The sequence below is a fragment of the Anarrhichthys ocellatus genome, unplaced genomic scaffold (genome assembly GCF_004355925.1).
Source record: "Anarrhichthys ocellatus isolate YVR2014 unplaced genomic scaffold, GSC_Weel_1.0 scaffold12, whole genome shotgun sequence".
NCBI lineage: Eukaryota > Metazoa > Chordata > Actinopteri > Perciformes > Anarhichadidae > Anarrhichthys > Anarrhichthys ocellatus.
In genome coordinates, this window is record NW_022280042.1 from 8,320,676 (window position 1) to 8,342,517 (window position 21,842).

Sequence of the window (21,842 nt, forward strand, 5' to 3'; positions counted from 1 at the left end):
TACTGGTTGTCGAAGGATTTGCATCCTCAAGCTGAAAATTGTGTGTTTTCTCCCTCTCTTAGATATGCTCAAACAAAATAAATAAATAAATAAATGAAGCTAAGACCTTCTCGTCGTTTGTCAGAGGGTGTTTTCCAAATGTCTGACCATCGGACTGTGTCTGGGGATATTTTTGTAAAGATGCACTCAGATGCAGACGGCACAGTTACAGATGCATAGCTGAGCCAGCAAAGGACTCCCCAGGGTGCTGTGCCCCCATATAACAGTGCTGTAAAATACATTTTGACACCCTATTAACCTCAAGTTGTGTTTGTACAGTCACACACACGATACAGAGAAAAAAGACTGCAATCAATATTTTGTGCAGATTAGATTAAATGTAAAACATCAGTAAAAGCTGTCCCTTCAGAATAACACAGGTTGGTGAGGCAAATCCACATTCATGAATCAAATAACAATGACAGGAACAGAGCAACAGAATCTCAGTCATCCACGCCGCTGGATTTCTACAAGTGCTAAATCAAAGAAAGACGAGACAGGATTTGCTGTGGCATCTTCATCCAAAAAACATTCATCTACTCTCCGACCCCATCCACAACCCCACATCGCCAGTGAAACACAAACAGAAAAGCTTTAAAACTTCTCAAAAGTTTTGTCGAAACAGCAACAACAACCAGAAACACCACGACGACAACAGAAGAAAATAACAGACATTTAATCTGCGACTCTGCATCCCTGTGTTTTTTCAAACCTAGCAACACAGAACTAAACAACAATAAAGACCTTGTAGAAATAGAAGGAATGCAAAGACTATACAATGCAGAGACAAAGTACAACACAAAAGTGCTACAGGTTCAAACTAAGGGCTTTCAGATTTCTCAGATCTGTCTTCTTCTGAAACTGACAATCATGTCCACTCCAGTGCTTTCCTCCGAGGTGTGAAGGTAGGAAAGGTTTCAACTTCTGGCTCAAACACTATGCACAAAGGAGTGCAACACCGTGAAAGCCTCTGAGGGCTCAGCGCCATTATCCCCATTTGAACGATTGTCACATCTTGCAAGGCTCGAACACCCCGGCCTTTATCGACCGTTTAATAAGCTGCACTCACATCGCTACCCAGGCACCCGTTCACACCTGGACTCATGTGACTCTGACAACCAGGAGGGCTTAAAGAGGCTCCGTGTGAGTGACCCTACAAGAGGTCAAAGGCCCTGGATTACCCTCCAACTGAAACTGAAGTTTTCAAAACGTCTATGGAAACACCAACAAAATAACAAAAAAGATGCATTGAATATTAACTGAAATAGCAGTTTGTGTGGCTTGGATTGCACTGAATGTGACGTGTGTGAGAACATCAGTTTCTAATGTCTACAGTCAGTGTTACAGAGGAATTATGAATGGACAATTTGGCGTGGCTGAGCAGGAAAAGCACGGGTATTATTAATAACATTAAGACTGGACATTCAATTCATTACTGTTAATAATACTTTGCGTTTCCTGCTTTCATATGTCAAAATGTCTGCTGTGAAAAAGATCTTTCATATGAGCTGGGAGCAAGACAAAAGTCATATTTATATTCGTAAAACCTATATATGTATTGTGAAACTATTCTTTCTGGTCCATGAATCATTTGATTAATCTACTCCATTAATTATCCCTGGCCAGGCTCAAAATACATTGGCAAGAAATGTCCAGAAAGTCTGCCCTCCACTTCTTCTTCTTCACATCTTTAAATAACTGCAGCACTTTAGGTACGTAGCTTTTAAGAATAAGAGCCTAAAACACAGCAACATGGGAAAATATTTCCGTCTTAGCTGGAAGGACACTTTTACAATCAAAGCACAGAATCAGAGCAGTTGAATGAAACCGGCACAAACACGTTGTAGAAAGTGTTGACTTATCTGCTCATGTATTATTTATAACCCGAGACTCTCACACCGACACAGTCTTATCCAAACACCGTGGCTTTACTTTGACTTAGGTATATCGTAAAAGTGCATTTGTTCACACAAGCAAACCCATTTCCCATTGCAAGTTTGATTTATGTGAGAAAAAAAAATGCAGAAAATGACACAATGCTTCAGCAAAAGCCTCAATTTAAGTGTTAGCAGCTTGATTCTTTGTTATTAACCGGTGTCCTCAGAGCCAACAATAACAGTGGTTTAGCTTCATGCGCTAAAGGTGAGTTTCTGTGCACAATTAGCCTTCTCTATTTACATAAATACATAGAAATACTACAAATTCCTTAACATGAGAACCAGAACCATGTGTGACATCTCAGTCCTTCTTCCCTTCACAACACATTGAGGTCCTCTGCAGTCTGGTAATCCAGGAGGGAGTAGCGGTCCCGCTCCTGGGCAGAGTTAATGGACGGTCCCTGGACGGGTGAGACGGGGCCGCTTTGGCTCAGCTGCTCCCGAGCTTCGTCGTTCAGACCCACATGTGTGCTGATCTGCGACGACCGAAGGCTCCTCATGTGGCCCAGCGCTCGCACCTCATACAGCTCCACCGAGGTTTTCTTGTACCTGGAGGGAACAGATGGTTATTATCTTCACCTCTGAACTCAAGAGAGATGAAATATGATGGAACTTGTAATGAAGAGAGTTCACTGCAGCAGAAAATAAGATAAAACAGGGAAGGAATGTAGCTGGAATGCATATATAGATTGTTGTAGACAATTATAATACATAGTATACTGTAAAATATGGGTAACAGGCAAAAATTCTACAACTAATTACAGATAATAACTTATATGAACAAATAGCAAACCATCTATTCTTCTTCTGCAAACTTATAGGTTCACATGAACTCACATTTTCAGCAGTAAAGACGACAGAACCACGGAGACGGACGAGGCAGCCATCGCACCGGAGCCCATCCAGGGTTGGAGCACCAGGCCAACAGGCATGAACACACCTAGCAGAACAAGCACTCAGTTAAAGCTCACCAAGAAGCTGCAAGTCATGTTGTTTGGAAACAGATGTTTCCTTTAATACCACAAGATGCCAGTATTAACTAATTGTTCCTGTGAAATCATTTTACTACTTTTTTATATTTTACTACAAGGAACTTTAAACTGGTTATGAAATACAAATGGCTCTAGCAGACCTACATAAGTAAACGAGACCATCAGAGAGAAGATTTTCTTTTGGCATGCAGGTTCACCAGAAACGTATACCAGCTCAGACTCCAGGGAGGCACAGGAGAACCAGAACCAGGACTGAGCGGGGCAGACCGTCTGACCCTGCTGCAGTAAAATGAGGACTCTGGTGCTCAGAAACACTACCACTTTTGTCCACAGGGACCGCCAAGGTGAACACAAAATGAAAGTAACTTTAACTCTGAGTAACTTTAACTTTTTTCGTATGTTTTCTTGAGGTTGTGATTTGGATTAATGACCTCAGTATTTTCTGGCTAACAGCTCAGTTTTACCACCTTTTCAGTTTTATGTCCTTCCCATATTAATATGTTTTTCTGCTTTTTGATTCTTTCTTGTCAGATAGTGAGGATGCTGAGTCATATTTTGGCTGCTGATCATCCGTCCTCACCTGCAGCAATGGGTATTCCTACGAGGTTGTAGATGAGGGCGAAGACAAAGTTGGTCCTTATCCTCTGCACCGTCTTCTTGGACAGCTCAATGCTGGCCACCACGTCCAGCAGGTTATTCTGCAGAGTGTGAAAACCTTCAGTTTAAGGACTGTATGTCTGCACAGACCGTCAATCACAATGTGTCACTTACTCGAATCAGGACGATGTCGGCCGCCTCGATGGCCACGTCGGTACCTGTGCCGATGGCGATGCCGACGTCGGCCCGAGCGAGGGCGGGCGAGTCGTTGACGCCATCCCCCACCATGGCCACTCGCTGGCCTTGTTCCTGCAGCTCCTGCACTTTTGCCACCTTATGTGAAGGCAGCACCTCCGCATACACCTTTCTGATCCCCACCTGTGATCAAACAAAACATTTGATTTCATATTTTCCACTCATTTTTTAGAATCCTTTATAAATGTGTTTTACCTGTGCAGCGATGGCTTTCGCAGTGCGCCTGTTATCTCCTGTTATCATCACCACCTCGATGCCCATGCTGTTGAGCGTGTGCACCGCTAATGCTGACTCTGCCTTCACCGTGTCTGCGATGGCTAACATGGCACACAGCACACCTACGGAGAACACACACACACACACACACACACACACACAACACATCATGAGGTGCGAGATAAGAGATGAAAGCGAATGTCAGTGTTGTTTTTTGATTTTTATCCTCACCATCTATAGCTACCAGGATAGCAGTCTGTCCTTTTGTTTCGTGGCTGGCCATAGCGGCATCAACGTCTGCTCCGATGTGGTGGCCGTTCCTCCTCATCCACTCTCTGTTCCCAATCAGGACGGAGTAAGACAGAGGCTCACCTGGAAGCAAAGACATGACATGTCTGTGAGTTAACAAGTGAACATTGAAGCAAAGAAGACGTACAGTGTTTTATGTAAAATAGCTCATTTAGCCAAATTTGTTCCTTTAAAGTTCAACCAGTCTGTATTTCAGTTACGTTAGAGATGTATGTAACCAAAGGAATCACTAATTTATAAGCAGGATTTATAGGTTTAACATCTAGTGATATTGGTGACTAAATTAATGCACCTTTAGGTGGATAATTAACGGATAAATTAATGGATTGTAATATATTAAGGTATTTTAACAAATTATCAGCAAGGTTTAAGAGGTTTGGGGTAAAACATTTTAATTAAGGCGTAAATTCAGGAATGACTTTCATGCTATTTGGTAAATCTAATGAATTGTAAATACTTAACTCCCCCAATCTAAGGTAACCCTATTAAATACATGAATACTGAATAAGAGTCTCTTCAAATATTATTAATTTTCACATGAAAGTATTTCAGAGCCCTGCAACCACAACCTCAACCTTAGTAACGCCTTAAATTAATAATTATAGATGTGTACATTTTTCAAAATTAGTATGAAAATTAAAGCTAAAACCACAAAGCACTTAAGATGTACTTAATTTGTTAATTTGGAGCTTTTGAAACTTGTGTTTAAAGGAGATTATTTAGGTACAAATCCTTTCTAAATGGGAACTACTGGCCAGTCAGCAAATGCTAAGAACTGACCGGTATGGAAATTGAACCCATGACTTTTGCATTAATAGCACCATACTCTAAACATTTGATCTTACCAGCCTAGTCCATGGTGTTGTTTAGGATGATAAGGAGGGGGATCTTTACTTGAATAACTTTAACTGACTAGTTTAAAGGCCTTATATGTATTTGTTTTCGCAAACGGCACAAATTTTAACTTGCACAAAAAGTGAAGCTGTTCTTCAAACATCATGATTGTGAGTGCAACCGCAGACACTGAAAGCCATCCGACCTGCAGACGTGGTGTCGGCAGCAGACAGCAGGCTGCTTTCGTCGGTGGTGGCTCCCGGCAGCAGGAAGAGCTCTTCATTCGGCTGCTGCAGCAGATGTTCCACGTTAGAAATCCGGCAGCTGATCCCACAACCGGGCACGGACTGGAAGTCCTGACAGTAGCCCAGCAAGTCACTGGCCAGCTCCTGTTACGAGCACACAGACAGATTATCAACTGTTACAACTGTTATCAAAGCTGTAGTAAACACAATACTGACACACACAGAGCATCTCTGTCACCTCTTTGCAGTGTTTGGTGACGGCCATGCCCAGCGGGTGCTCGCTGCTGGCCTCCGCTGTGCCGACCACCGCCAGGATCTTCCTCAGCGGCATGCGGGCCATTTCCCACAACACCAGCACACGAGTCACCCGAGGCACGCCGTTTGTAATCGTACCGGTTTTGTCAAACATCACCACATTGATCTGAGGGAGCAGAAACACAAAGATACAGTCCTGAATCCAACTGGTTTTGTGAGCTCACTGATCCCCAGAATGATAAAAAGTTAGTTTGGATGCTTCGACAGACTGTCGCTCTCGCTGTCAGATTTAAACTTTGGCAAACAGGTTCTCATTCTGGGCAGACTGAGAGATCATGAAAATCCCTTTGAAGACCTGCAACCTGTTGCTGGGAAAAATAACCATCTTAGGGAGTGTTGAGTCACAAAATACCTGCAATCTGTAGTTCATAGTTTCTATTGTGTATTATTTCAGCCTAATAAAAGGTTACAGATATTTGAGATTAAGTCTTGTTTGGAAAAGAGCAGGTTGCTATGAGTCACGTGTAAATATAGTGCGTAAGAAATTAACTATGCATTTAAAATACACAAAATACAATCTGATAAAATGTAAGTATCACAATGCTAATAACAAAAGTGTGCAGCAGTCAGCAGAAGAAGGATGTAAAGAGCATTGCCTTGTGGGCCATCTCCAGTGGCTCGCCTCCTTTAATGAGGATCCCGTTCTGAGCTCCGACCCCAGTGCCCACCATGACAGCTGTCGGGGTTGCCAGCCCCAGAGCGCAGGGGCAGGCGATGGACAGAACGGTGATGGAGGCCTGGAAGGCAAAGCGGACGATAACTTCCGCCTTGGAGATGTTTTTGTTGTAACCCTGTGAGGAAAAGAATGTGTTATTGGAGTCATGCCAATTTTTTTATGAAACAGGCTTTTGTTTGCATGTGAAAACAAAATATGTCCGCACCTACCGGGAAGTTCTCCTTCACAATGTCAAAGTTGACAAACCCAATTGCCAGCCAGGCGAGCAGTGTCAGCAGAGAAACGATAACTATGAAGGGCACGAAGTAGCCGCTGAGCCTGTCTGCAAACTGCTGGATGGGGGCCTGAAAACACACGAGAGAGTACAGAGGAAATATTTCTATTGGAAAACATGTTGTGAGAGCATTTCACCTTGTGTAACAGCATTTCCTTATCATAGGTGAATGGATTTTTCTTGTTTTTTTTTGGAAATAGCAAAAATCTGAAGATAAAGTTCAAACTGCGTCTTACCTTCGAGGTTTGGGCCTCTTCCACCAATTTAACGATTTGAGACAGAGTCGTGTCGGCACCGACGTGAGTGGCCTCCACCAGAAGAGCCCCGTGAGCGTTGATGGAGCCGGCAATCACCAAGCTGCCCACCTTCTTACTGACAGGCATCGGCTCCCCTTACCACCATAGAAGAAGAGAGGCAAAAGATATAAATGTTTTAATCAAAGAGTTCTTCTTCTCAAATAGGACAAACTAATGTTTTCTTTGGATGTTTTATTACGACATATTTTTCAAGGCTGCTAAATCAGATTTTATGTCGTTAATGGCTTGGAGGTAAATGGTGCCAGCTAATGCATCCACTAACAATAGTCTATTTTTAAGTATTTTAAATGCAATAACTGCTTTTACATCACAACGAAAGAAGTAGGATTGCTGCAAACTTTACTTGGAAAAATAAAGTAAATTGATTTTACAATAATAAAGTTGTGAACATTTCTCCAAGAGACTCATACGTCCTCCAGCATTATCTGTCAACAGGCTGTAAATTCAGCAGTCAGGAGTCCCATCCTCCTACCTGTGATCAAGGACTCATCTGCCATGGAGTTTCCCTCAATCACTCTCCCGTCGACAGGGAACTTTCCTCCTGGAGCGACTTTTACGATGTCGCCCCGCTGGACTAGCTCCACCACCACCTGCTCCTCACTGAAGCATCAACGCACTGACAGTTACAGATCTCAGATCTAGTATATTAACTTCTCAAAGTAATACACTTAAAATGCTTTCGGTATGCGGTGTGTCTCACCTGATGATGGAGTGGTCTCGTCCCAAAGTGACCACAGTGGCATCAGTGGCTTGAAGTGACATTAATTTGGCCAACGCCTCTGAGGTTTTACTCTAAATGTCAGACGGCAGAGCAAGGGCTTATGGGAAATGTGGTCCACTTGTAAAACATAGACTCTAAAAAACTATCTTGTCCACAAACTAACAGAGTTTTTCCAAGATGTCATAACAATATTGAAGTTTCAAAATAAAAGACATTGCACCTTTAGATAAGCCATATGATGTAGCAGTTTTATCAATACGCATTTCAAGGGTAAATCATTTTTGTTATACTAATGACATAAAGAAACTTTGAGGGAAAATATGTTCTTTTACTTTTGCAATGTGCTCCAGCCATCGGCCCAGCGCGATGAACACAAACAGCATGGGTGGAGTGTCGAAAAAGGTGACGGGGCTCTGGCCGGCTCGCTCGGCCATGGCTACAATGAGGACCACACAGGAGTAGATGTAGGCAATAGAGGTGGCCAACACGATGAGCACGTCCATGTTGGCTGTGCGGTGTTTCAACGCGCGATAAGCCTGGACGTAGAAGTATCGGCCTCCAAAGATCTGCAGGGAAGAAAAACAGATTTAACGTTTGGATTAAAAGAACAAACTCAAGACAAAATCTTCCGGTTGCTGAAGGACAAGCAAAGAAGGAATACTTGGTAATATCATTCATAAAAGTCGTTGGCAGATTATTTACCAGTTTGGTGAGCCAGCAGCTATCAAGTGTCTAAGTCTAAGATGTGCATTAAAGTATCAATTTACTTTAAATTCCTGCGAGGTAAAGAAGGAAGGAGTGCTCCATTTACAGCACACCTAAATTTTAAGAATATGCTTTGAATGCATTTATATTGGATTAAAGGCCTCACACTTTAATGCATAAAGGAAACAATCCCATTCTTACAGGAAGGAAGCACCGAACAACTAAAGTCCTTAAAGGGGTCCCAGCCCCAGACACGTCCCCTTACCTGCACAGGTGTACAGAGCAGGAAGAAGGCCAGGTTGAGGAGGGAGAGGCCGGGCATCAGGTTCTGCTCCTCAGGCATGGAGCCTCCATGTTCCTGGTGCTGACTGTCCATCACCATCATGTAGACCATGAGGCCCATGACGGGCAGGCCGAAAACAAGGCTGAAAAGAAAGGAGTTCTTCCACCTGGAAAAATAAAGGTGGATTTGAGTCCCATGAGAGGTGATTTTGCACCATTTTGTTAATGACATCTGTACTGCCAGGTTTCTGATGTGGTTCACTGCAATTTCTGAATTATCTTCATATAGTCTGCCTCATGCAGGACACGTTTCTGATGTAATTTGCACTTATTTAATCAAGGTTTAATTAAGATTTTACATTAATTAAAATGCCTATAAACAGACGGAATATATATTTAAAATAAATCTGATTTTATAGAATGCACAAAACCACTTTTTTTAAATTCCTGAAAGCCTTAAAGGTGATGTTTTAAGAAAACACTTTTTGTCTCAAAATGAGGAACAGATACTTGCTGTCGAATTTCTTCGGTGTGATCGAGGTTGTTTGTGAAGCTTGTCTTCACCAGACTGGCCTCGAACCCAAGACTCTAGATAAGGAGACATATAAACCAGGTTATGCTGTAAAATCACTGCTTTACAGGGGAGGAGGTTAAAACAAGGAACATGATCATCACCTGAATGATCTTGATTATATCTCGAGCTCCCAGCACTTCTGGGTCAAACTGGATCTGGGCTTTCTTGGTTGCAAGGGCGACGGAGGCCCCAAGGATCCCTTTGGTGGAGGTGAGCTTGGACTCAATGTTGTGCACACATGACGCACATGTCATGCCCGTTATCTACGAGTGAAGAATGGTGGGATTAAATAACGAGTATTATCTTTAACACAGAGGAACCAGTAAATGTAATTTATTCGTCTCAGTTGACTCACAGTGAGGTCCAGCTTCCCGTCTGTTACTGCATTGTCCTCTATCAGTTTGGCACCAAAGCCTAAGTCTTCTATGAGCTGAGTTACAGCAGCAGCGTCCAGGACTTCTGAATCATACTTCACCTCCGCCTTTCCAGCCATGAGTGACACCAACACCATGACGATTCCTGGAAGTCAAAGCAGAACATCACACGTGTGAACTGAAACACACACTTTATAACACCACCTGAGCTTGCTTTACCTCTGTGTTTGTGCAGGTTCCTCTCAATGTTGGCCACACAGGAGGCACAGGTCATTCCCGTCACGCAAATGAAGCATTTTTGTGCTTTAATCTGGCTTCCAGAGGTCGCCTGTGATCCGGTGCCATTGCTGACTCCCGCTTTATTGGGCAGTTGCAAGTCAGAGAGGTCAGAAAGTCCAGAGCTAACAGGCCTGGAGTTTTCATGAGGCTGGACGGTCTTTACAGATGCAGGTTCTGTAGAAGGAGGAACAAAGTCAGAGGCAGAAGGATGCTTAAAGATAGATTAGTAGTGCGTCAGTATCCTTAAATATAATGACAAACTGCTGGATAAATACTGCAGTTTCTCCCAATTTAATAGAGGAACGTAACTATGTACAATGACTCAAGTACTGAAGTACAGTTATGAGGAACTTTTCTTGAGTATTTCCAAATACAATCCAAATACTATAGTGATGGATGTAAATGCAAAAGAAGTGACCCTTTTTACTCAGATGTTATGCATATGGAGGCGTGTACTTTTCCTAAAATTAGAATAAATAAATCACAATATATTTCCTTGCCCTAACATTTATTCACCAGCTGTAGTTACTTGTTACTTTTGTGATTAAGATTTTACATTAAAAAGCAATAAAATAATAATTGTCTGACAGTCTTTTACATTAAAATGTGTTGTATAAAAACTCTTTAAAATGTTATGGACTTCAAGCTATCAGGAGTTAACGTCCATGCTCTTGCACATAACATATACAACAGACATATTCTGCTTCCGTTTATATCAGCAAAGCAATATAAACCAACCAAGATGTAATACATAACTTTTATATGAAGGTGTGAATTAAGCTTCTCACTGACTTAGAGATCAAAACCTAACCACAGGTCGAGCTTGATGGCCGAAAATGCAAACGACACATGAAAGAATCTGCTGTTAATCTGCTGTCTGAGTTAATTCCACGTCTTGGCAAGCTGTTTTCATCATTAAATCCAACAAGAAAGCAGCGGCCGGCGTAAGAGCCCTCCATGTCGCACTCAAGCATACTTTGTCTGGTTTCCACGGTAAGCAGAGGAAACTGAGTTGAGGTGTGCTGGAAAGAATTTAATCAAAGTCTTTCTGCTCATAACCAGGGGATATAAATAACATAGTTTTCCTGAATACATCTTAACATCATGCACAATAATTCATGGGGGGGATCATAGCTTGAATGTCAACGTATTTTCTGCATCGAGCTGAAAAACCAGTTCAATGCTACTTGTGTTCCAACTGCTCTGCTAGGTCAGATAAACGAGCTGAAGAGCTGAGTACCAGTGGGCAATGTGGATCATATTTGTTCACACTTTTTGACTCCTCTTTATTGCATGCTTCTTCCCTCATTTGCAAACTGGTTTTCCATAAAGAGTTCCATAGAGACACTCATTGTCATGTTTCATTTCAAAATAAAGCCTCTGCACTCATACTAAAATATTTCTTGTTATTTTCTGTTTGATTGAGATTAACCCACAATTTAAACATCTCTGCCAACCTTCAAGCGATGCGTCAAAGCCCATGTCCTCTATAGCTGCCCTGAGCTGCTCCGGCTCCGTCAGACTGGGGTCGAAGTTGACCGTTCCCTTTTCCTCCTTCAGTGACACCGCGATGGACTGCACTCCTGTCATCTGACAGATCCTCCCTTCTATGGACCGCACGCAAGAGTTGCAAGTCATCCCTACAATCCAAATGGTTACAGTCGAGTTCAATACGTCCCTCTGCCAGTAGCTTATATCAGATCCAGATGGATCATCGGCTGATAAAGAGGCACCAAAACCCATCTCCTCGATGCTGTCTCTCAGCTCCTGTTGGGTCACTAGATGAGGTTGATACACAATCAGCGCTGCAGCGTCCTGAAGGGACACCTGAATATGTGACACCCCAGGTAGAGGACCAATCTGTCCCTCAATGGACTGCACACAGGACTGGCAGTGTATGCCATCCACCCTGATCCGCGCCACTGACTCCACGTTGAGTCCCAGCCTCTGGAGCTCCAGGGCGATGTCTTTGGTTGTGATAACTGAGGCATCATAGTCCACTTTGGCCAAGCTGCTGGGTAAAGACAAGCTGACGGCAAGAACTCCATTCAGGCTGCAGATTCTGCTCTCGATGGCCTGGTTCTGGTGCTCGGGGCCGAGTCCCAGGAGTTTAAAAGTAGCTCTGGAGGCCGTTTTGGGTGGAGGGCAGAGCTCGCTCTGACTCCCATACTCGTAGGCCAAGTTGTCAAGGCCTTGATTCTCGATCTCAAGGCCATTCTCCTGGAAAGATGAGAGAAATAAAGTCACTTCTATAAGCTCAGGGACTGTATGAATATGTATTTTGCAGATGGTGAGCGGTATATTTTGTGTGAATATCATATTTCAGTGGAAATAGTCTGCAAGAATCATAAAAACTAACTATTGTAACTTTTTGGTGTGTTTGGACAAGAATATGGTCTCATCTCTGATTAAAAATAATGAATGCAGCATCATATGTGTCAGCCTATACAGTGGCTTTCTTCCCATCTATGCTTGTATTTTTACTTTTACATTCAAAGAAATGCATTCCTGGAAAAAATCAAATCAGGAAAAAATAAACAAATAACATAAAATAGTTTCATTCAGATTTCAAAAACTGCTTTTTTGCATTGTGAGTCTATATGTGTCTGTGATATGAGAGTTAAGCTTTGTGGGTAAAACATCAGTTTTCCACATGCAGAGTTTAATGTCCGTGTGAATAAACGCAGCGAGGCCATCACTTTGTTGAAACACAGACCTGGTTTCTACATAATGTACTGCAGGAGTTGAACTAGAAGAGGATTAGGTGGTCAATTTAAATGGTACAAGTAACACTTGACGCTTTCACCCTCTCAATAGGCTGTCAGCTGCAATGGGGGTCCAGCAGGAAAAAAAAGTCCAGCATTGCTGGTTTGGAGCTAAAATCCACATGACTGGCCCTTCACATAATCTCCCAACGTGACTCTTCTTAAAGCAACAGGCCCCTCACAGAACTGAAGCACTAAGTCTACAACATGGAGAGCTCTACTTTACTTTCATGCTGCTTACATTTTCCATGATAAATGCTTCTTTATCAGATGTGTAAATTACCCTTTAGAAATCAATTCTTGATATTTTAGTTACAGAGTTAAGTGCCAAAGAAGTCACGTATTACTTTACTTTAATTTGGAACGCATCTTAAGACTTAAAACCCACAGTGACACACATTAAAAACCTGTAAGTTGGTACTTAATTACAAGTAGATTTGATGTAACCAAAGGCCACATGTGGGGAGTTGGGATTTTAAATCAGAAAAGGATGGTTGCAAACCTCTGCACACTTCTAAAGCCTAAAGTAAAGTAGAGGATGTCTGCAAAGTCATGCACACTTCTGCTGCACCCCAGATGAGACTCAGACCCACAACAGGAGGCCAGTGCCTTATGAGAATGACAAATCACTTTAATCTTCTATCGCATGACCAGTGACTACAGATCTGCCTGACAATGACTAAGACAAACAGTGGCATGTTGACTTCTGGGTTCATGAGTGCTTTCATCTGTTCAAAGTTCAATACCTCACACACAGACAGCGAATCACGGCAAACAATTCCCAGAAACATCACCCTCTCGTATGGCGTCACAGTGTAAACTGTGTCCCAGTGACCCCGCTGTATTTTATGGTTTATCTTGTAGACATGAGAGGAAACAGGAACTCATGAAGCTACAGGCCTCAGCCTAAACGTGTCCCAGGAGGTCCTAAAGACAGAAATACTGTATCCTGGTCCAACTCTTCATTCTGTACAGTAGTACTTTATACATCTCTGCATTTGGTTTGGTTGAACTACAATGAAGTCTGATCAAATCTAACTAAAAAAGCAATTATGGGAATGGGATATAATCATCATTATTAATAATAACAATGATTTGTATCATTAACTTTATTTACAGGTAATAACACTGATAGGCTTCCTACCTGCATCATGTCTACCTGCCGTCACACCATGCTGTCTCAACTTTTCCTTTTGACAACTGTATATAAATATGATCTTACATGTTATCAATGAGGAAGAAAACTACCTGCAGGTGTTATTGTAGCACCAATCAAATCCCTCCACTGTAATAATCTGCCTGTTAACACTGGGATCAGCATCATTGATTGGCTACAAATTGGCTTCATAAACCATCTTTTTCTTTTACAGTAACTTTCTAACGATTAGAATAGAAAGGCCTCATTAAAGTAAGTCCTTAATTAGGTTATTGGAAAATACTGCTTCTCTTTACTTTTAAAATGATCGTTGGGATGTATTTAGAAAACTAATATTTATTGTTTGTTTTCAGAAACTCACTTTAAATAATGTTGAGATAACTCACCACCGTTTTGCTTCGATTATAACAAAGTTCTCAGACAATGAAAAATCATAATTTGGACTAAAATCAAACAGTTTATGTGCGTTCAGTATAATTTAGGATCGTTTGTTTGATTTGGTGTAAAAGTGGACTGAGTGAGTTTTGAAGAGAAACCAGTCTGCTGGACTAAATAGAGTCATTTTCTTTGATTCACTCACTCGTGTTCTCGTCTTATTTAGGTGGTGCACACATCTTGTTTGGATATTTGTGTTATCGTGAACAAAACAATGTCAATGTGTTCATGTAACAATCGAGTGTGTTTGATTTCCCTTGACACTTTCATCGAGTCATCCTAAACCAGTCTGAGATTCAACGACTTGCATGATTCATTTGGCTTTTGTCCAAAGCACAGACAATAACAGCATTCCACCTGCATGAGCTGGATGTTACAGATGACACATGAGCGTAATCACAAACTTCCTTCACCTCCTGACAATGAAACGTTTGTCAGACGCAGGATAGCTCGAATGATGCGACACATGTAACCTGTTAAATGTGAGCAGTGTCTCACCAAGAGCTATTTCACAATAACAACTTGAGAAAATAAAAGTATATATATATATATAAAATATACTGTGTGTTTTCCAGTCGTGGTAACGAAGTAGACTTACTCAAGAACTGACGTGAAATGTTGAGGTTCTTCCACTTTATGCTACCGTCACATTTTAGAGAAAAATATTGTACTTTTTGTTCCAAAAATTGACATTTGTTCTGTCCATCGATTAATTAACCAGTGCTGAAGAACTTATTCCTTTAAGTAAAACTAGCAATACTGCAATATATAAATACTTGCACTCAAAATGTGCACTTACAGCCTAAATACATATTGGCAAAGTATACTTTAAGTATCAAAAGCACTAATGCATCATAATACAGGACATGGTCCATGTGAGTGCTACACTATCACAGCTTTACTGGATTAGTACTTGATGCATTTAACAATCAAATCTACAAAAATGCTTCATATTGTATAAATGAATGAACATTTTTCACAGTATGAACATCATTTTCAAAGTAATTTCTAGCCAAAGCTGTGGGATACAAATTGACCTCTGATTGTAGAAGTATAAATTTGTGCTTCTACTTTCCACTTCTGTTTGATTGCAGCTCTGAGCTTCTGAACAGAAACTCACCTAAAGATCTCCACTGGTGCTGTTCTGATCTGATGTGCCAAATGAAACTGAACCAAACACATGTGGGTCTGTACCGACACAACTTCTAAAGTAAAGTGGAACCTCCGCTGCAGATGGACCGCATGCTCCCCGGAGGCCTACCTTAAACTCGGGCGCGCAGTGTCTCCTGCTGCCGGCCGAGTGGACGCTACAGGTGCAGTCCGGCTTACAGCCACAGTCGACCATACAGATCTGATCCACCGCGCCGCCCGACGACTTGGAGACATACTTGGACGGCTTTTTAGTCAACTTTGGTGAAAGCATGTTTGCGCTGCTTTAACGCCGTTTGGCTTATCTTCACCTATCAGAGACGGAGGGCAAAAGTCCGCAGTGTGCAAGCGCTCCGGACTGTTGGAGAGAGGAGCGCAGCGCAGCGCCGGTGCGCTCACCGGGAAAACGTCATGGTTTTTAAGTTCAGGTTTTGTGACTAAGAAAAGCGTGGACAAAGCCTCCAATCACATGACTTCTGCAGAACGTGCAGAAAGGAGGACTTAATTACTCGCATATCTGCATTAAACTACAATTTGAGGACTTTTGTAGTTCTCTGAAGATAAAGTTTGGTACAGAAACAAACCAATGTATCTGTAGAAAAATAATTTTATTCAAGTCCAAATAAATTTAAGTACAAGCAGTGCATAAAGGCAAAAGAACCCTGACTTTGTATTATAGCGGGATTAGGTTGTAATTTCAAAATAAAAGCCAAATTACATAAATGCAAAATACCACTAATGCTGCCTTGAAACAATTTCATCAGATTTGTAGCCAAATGAAAGTGTCCACGATCAACACAAACTGACTCTTGAGTATATATATTTATAAAATACATTTTATTGAGTGTCCTCGAAGCCTCCGGTCAGAGTGTGTGTGTGTGTGTGTGTGGGAGGAGCGAGGTCATCAACACAAACAAACGAATGTAGAGGAAAAAGAACAACTCTTCATTTCTTTTGTGTGTGAACTAATGAATGTAAGATGTGGCCCACTGCAAAGAAAATCCATCTTTGGTCATTTTATCCGTTGCTTCTTAAAAGCTTATTTCCCCTAAAACAAATGCAGTTGATTGAGATGATTCCACTCGTCTCTGTTATTAACTTTCAATGGATGAGACTGCATAGAAATCTAGAAGGCACACGCGGGGCTGAAGTCAAACATGTCACCGACATGCTGTTATAGTTCCTTAACATTTAGATCTTAATTCTCCTAAATACTCTTCTATGATTTGGAACTACGTCTATCTTTTTGTTCTTTCGTGTTGTGGCTCAATGAAGGAACAATCCCACTGACGAAGCTCATCGTAAAAACTAAAGGAATCACCTCATCCTGCATCGGCACCTTTTCTCACTTCTTTGTTGTTGTTTTTTAAGGAAATGCTGTATTTTTTAGACCCCACGTAATATTAAATGTTCAAACAGACATTTCTTGCAGTGTAAATCTGAACACAGGGCGACAGGATGGAACCAAAAGTTCTTCTTCTTCTTCTTCAGGTGGAACCGTTCAGCGCTGTCGGTCCCAGCGCCAGATCGACGCGTCGTCACACACGGCTATCAGAATGCTGCTGTCGCGGCTGAAGCTGGTTTGCCGGATAGCCGATGTGCATTTGGGGAGCGTCAGTGTGGTGCACCTGAGGACAGAGAGGAGATGCTTTGAAACATTTTCATACATCTCACACAAATCCTACAAAACAAGACACTGTTCTCCACCTTATAATGACTTTTACATGCAGTGGAAACTATTCAGTGAAACTCAGGATGATTGTCAGTGTTTTAAAATCATTAATTGGTCTGTTGACTTGTACGATTAGTCAGACTAGACCTCTCATAGTCTGTGGTAACATCTTTAAACTATTGATAATATAAATTAATCATTAAGCTTCTCCAGAGTGACGATTTGCTGCTTTTCTCCTTTTATATCATTATAATGTGATTATTTTGGGCTGTTGATCGGACAAAAGGAGACATTTAAAGACATAGATCAGCATATTTTTGGACTATTTTCGGGACTAAAGGATTCTTACTTTGCTTTGTGTGGGTCTTCCACTTCAAGGTCCCACACATAAAGCTTCCCCACCTGGTTCCCCAGAGCCAGCATCTGAAAGATCAGCATCAGCACAAAGAGATCTCAGCTGCACCTCTAGAGTCCACCAATCACATCACTAATATCAAAGATTGTACCACATGTGCAGCTGTGAATGAACAATGCCGATAAATAAAAGACTCCACCTTCTGCCAGAAGTCCATGGAGAAGCGCATGTACCAAATGTCACACTGGCTGTAGTCGAAGCGTCCCAGAACGGTCACGTTTGACTCGCTTGGTTTCATGACGTCGATGTCTTCCTCCATCTTCCCTGGTTTCCAGCAGACGATGGCGTTTTCACAGGACTGCAGTGAGACAGGGAGCACGTTAGACCGAATCAATGGTGACAGCTACACAGAGCAGCTTGTATGCCTGTTCACAAAGAGAGCGATTTCACTGCCAGTAGTCGTGTTATTAAATATCTTCACACTCGGTCCTGACTTGCCTTGGAGAGGATAAGATCCCCGAGCCACCGCACACAGTCCACGTAGTTTCTGTGGATGTCTCGGGTCGAGAAGTCGGGGAAGTGAATTTTCTGCGAGACGAAAGGCCTGAAGGACACAAAACACGAGATGTTGAAAAGTGACGGTTTGACGGCCCACACGCCGACATGGTGCCGTGTTATTATTTCACCTGTTGGTCTTGGAGGGATTGTACTCATAAGACCCACGGATGGCTTTCTGCATTCTCTCAGAGTTGATTCTCCAGAGCTTTAAGGAGTGGTCCATCCCACACGACATTATCTTCTCACCCAGAAGATCAAAATCCTGCAGCGGGATATCAAAAATAAATATTCACTTGCAGGTATAGTTTGAGTTTATCGTTCTTCTGATTGAAGTGAACACTCACAGCACTCAGGACTTCATCTCGATGACCTTCCACACCTCCAAATATCGCCACTAATGTGTCCGTCTGTATGTTCCACAGACGGAGAGCGTGATCTGAGGGAACACGTCACAACTTTATTAAATGCAAAGAACATTTAATGCACGTTAGACCGTTTAGAACCAGCTTCTTCATGCAGGAGTCAAATGATTTAACAACTGACGGCAACAACATGAAATGTCCTCCGTCAACATTCACCTGATTAAATAAAAGATTAAACTCCACACCAGCGTCATCAGGTGAGCCGCCTGACAATCACACAGTGATATAAAACAAGACCTATCGACATAAAGAAACTTTATAGACGTGCTGGTGACATAAAGAAGGTAACAAATCACAGAGAGTCAATAAAGTCATAAAGTTGATATTGAATATTGGGCCGTTCTCACGCTAACTGAAGTTGTATTCACCGTACAAAAGGAATACGTGGCACATGGTCCTCTTATTGGCGTTTCTGTGTGAGAGTTTAATGATATTAATAGAATTATTGGAGGTTTTTTACCTTTGCTGACAGACAGGAGGAGATTTGGATCCCTCGGGTGAAACTTGAGCTCATTGATGGCGTTTCCGTGACCGACATAATGCTGCATTTAAAAACAAGAACGGTTCAAAGTCTAGGCTGGGTAAAGGTGGGAAGGACAGCGTCACTCCTTCATCATGTGAGAGACTAATCAGTGTTTACTTTAAATAAATCATGTTTAGTACACAGAGGAATGAGAAGAAATGTGAGGCGGAGTACTGTTGACCAGGAAAACACAAAGCCGTATTATTTATCTTTACCTTGATACATTGCATCGTGATGTGGTTGATCACCCGGATGATGCCGCGGGACCCGGCGACAGCCAACAGAGGATGACTCGTGTTGGTGTCGTAGGTCCAAGCACATGTGTAGAAGTTCTCCTCGGCCTTCACACACATTCAGTCAAGGAATTAAAAACTGAACTAGAAGATCCTGCAGAGCACTCGCATCTCACATCAAAGGCTGGATTTAAAACATCATGGGATGATACTAAAGTGTCTGCTTCGCTATGAACACTGGTCTGTGTGTTTTACATCTAGGTTATAGAATAGCTGTTTGAAACAAATACATCTAGACCTGAGTGACAGGATGACAATGAGGAAGTTAGAAACGTTTAAGGATACGTCGGCATCGACATAAGACTGCAAGAGTCTCACTTCTCCCTGAGAGTGACATTCATACAGAGTTACCTGGTGAAGAGAAGACAGCATTCGTTACGCATGGAACAAGACAACAAATGGAGCCAGTTAGGAATAAATGAATCCCTCATCACTGCTGACCCTGTTACTCCCGACGGTGGCAAACACCAGCGGGTCTCCCTCCTTGCTGTGCCAGTTAAACTGGACACCAAACAGCGGCTGTCCGTGGTCCTCCTGTGGAAATCATCACGTCATTATTAACGAAATTCAGAGGGTGAAATGAACACAGGACACCTGACACATGCTGGCTATTTAAGGCTGCATTCCTTCACATGGAGCTGTATGAAAGAGGTTTAAATAAACCTTGGATGGACAGGAAAGGACATGAACATCATGTGACAGCTTTCAGAAAAGTATTAGAAGAAGAACTGATGAAACCTGGGCTCAACAAACTGTCCGTACTCACCCTCAGGCTGTTGACACATTTAAAAGAATATTTGCATTTCTTGGACTTCCACTTGCCCTTGCCCCAGCTCTTTCTGCCCGGGGCGTTGGCAGTGTTGGTGGGTGTGTCTGGGCGCTCTGCGTTGGTCCCACTCTCAACACTGACAGCATCATCCTGCAGGATGCACAGAGACACAGGTGGTGGGTACACATGTTATATTTCTCCTGCAGGAATGTCAGTCTCTGTTGATCACCATGTCAGTGGACACAGTAACAATAACTAACATTTATCCTTTAATAGTTCACTCTTATCAGGACTGAAGAGGTTTGTAGTCATATTACTAACATGTGACAAGCAACAGTGCACACAGTGAATGTCATCTTGTACATTAAGGTGTACAATAACCTGCATTACTGTACTGAGCTGTACTTCTGCAGCAATTACATGAATATAAACACATTGTTTAGGTTTAAATCTGCTGACAGGAGCTAAATCGTGTTTGCATGAGTCCAACATGGCTGATACTCATTAACTCAAGTTACTTTTTATCATCTCACAACCCTTAATTCAGAAGCTATCTCAAGTCAACATTGTCACGTGATTAACTAACAGTAGATGCTACTGCTAACGCTAGCATTGGATAGAATGACTGTAGTCTGAGCATTAAAAACAACGTGTATAAATACACAACAATGAAGCTAACTATGTCTTCGGTCGTGTGGACAGCCTTAAGCGGTTAACGGCTGTTATCATCACAGCTTAATCACATCTAGCCGGTACAGACGAACAAAGATGCTAGCTAGTCACGGCTACTTTAGCACGATGCTAACTCGCTTGAGGCGGTTTATGGGTCATTTTAACACATTTTGCACATTTTAACTGCTTACATTCTCGTCTCCGGATAAATCCGGGTTACTGTTCTCGTCACTGCTTAGTTTTTGTTTTTTCGCCGGTATTTCTTTTCCCGCTTGAGAGGGGGACTCGGACATGTTCTTATTTTCCCTCATTTTGGCTCAAACTCCGCCTTTTCCGCTCCGCTGCCGGGTATGGTAGTTTGACAATCTTATTTCAAAGTAATATTAGATTTAGAGTATGAGTTTTAACGCCCTCTGGTGGCCAAAGTCAGCAACTACAGCAGTGTTGTTATCAAGCTAGACAAATTACATACAATTAATACTTCCGGCTAAATCATTCAAAAATAAAAGCTTGCAATATGTAATTACACATTTTGACCACAAGAGGGCAGTGAATACTCATGATTATTGACTATAGCGATAAAACTGTCACTGCACTCTGTAAATATAGAATTAAATGATACATACAACAGTGTGACCGCTGGGTAATACAATCAGCATTGTGTTCAAACTAAAGATGAGCTTGTAATTGATCAGCTAACGTTATCTACAGCGATACAAAGTCTGCAAGTGTATATCAAAGCAATATTAGATTTAGAGCATGAGCTGTATTGCCCTCTAGTGGCCAAAGTCTACAACTACATAATGTTATCAAGTTAGAAAAATTATACACAATCAATACTTCCGACTAAATCATTAGAAAATAAAAGCATACAAGATGTAATTACGCATTTTGACCACCAGAGGGCAGTGAATACTCATGATTATTGACTAGTGATAAAACTGTCACTGCAGTCTGTAAATATATAATTAAATGATACATACAACAGTGTGGCCGCTGGTTAATACAATTAGCATCGTGTTCAAACCAAAGATGAGCTTGTAATTGATTAGCTAACGTTAGCTACAGCGATACAAAGTTAGTAAGTGTATATCAAAGTAATATTAGATTTAGAGCATGAGTTTTACCGCCC

General features: G+C 41.9%; 2 protein-coding genes across 2 annotated transcripts; both read right to left on the reverse strand.

The window, feature by feature from the left end:
• Positions 1-692: 692 nt before the first annotated feature.
• On the reverse strand, positions 693-16,337 carry atp7b (ATPase copper transporting beta). The gene is made up of 21 exons (XM_031852057.1): positions 15,559-16,337; positions 11,399-12,161; positions 9,882-10,115; positions 9,644-9,807; positions 9,390-9,551; positions 9,229-9,302; positions 8,698-8,881; positions 8,060-8,293; positions 7,707-7,798; positions 7,479-7,606; positions 6,926-7,080; positions 6,625-6,759; positions 6,336-6,530; positions 5,663-5,845; positions 5,385-5,568; positions 4,268-4,408; positions 4,016-4,158; positions 3,740-3,943; positions 3,549-3,666; positions 2,814-2,916; positions 693-2,525 (listed from the first exon to the last, which is right to left on the reverse strand). The coding sequence occupies exons 1-21, from the start codon at positions 15,718-15,720 to the stop codon at positions 2,294-2,296; spliced, it is 3,990 nt and encodes a 1,329-aa protein (XP_031707917.1). The 5' UTR covers positions 15,721-16,337; the 3' UTR covers positions 693-2,293.
• Positions 16,334-21,041, reverse strand: eed (embryonic ectoderm development). The gene is made up of 12 exons (XM_031852058.1): positions 20,902-21,041; positions 20,036-20,188; positions 19,711-19,803; positions 19,555-19,620; positions 19,192-19,317; positions 18,914-18,995; positions 18,376-18,467; positions 18,160-18,293; positions 17,972-18,077; positions 17,673-17,831; positions 17,468-17,541; positions 16,334-17,074 (listed from the first exon to the last, which is right to left on the reverse strand). The coding sequence occupies exons 1-12, from the start codon at positions 21,019-21,021 to the stop codon at positions 16,948-16,950; spliced, it is 1,332 nt and encodes a 443-aa protein (XP_031707918.1). The 5' UTR covers positions 21,022-21,041; the 3' UTR covers positions 16,334-16,947.
• Between the last annotated feature and the right edge of the window lie 801 nt (positions 21,042-21,842).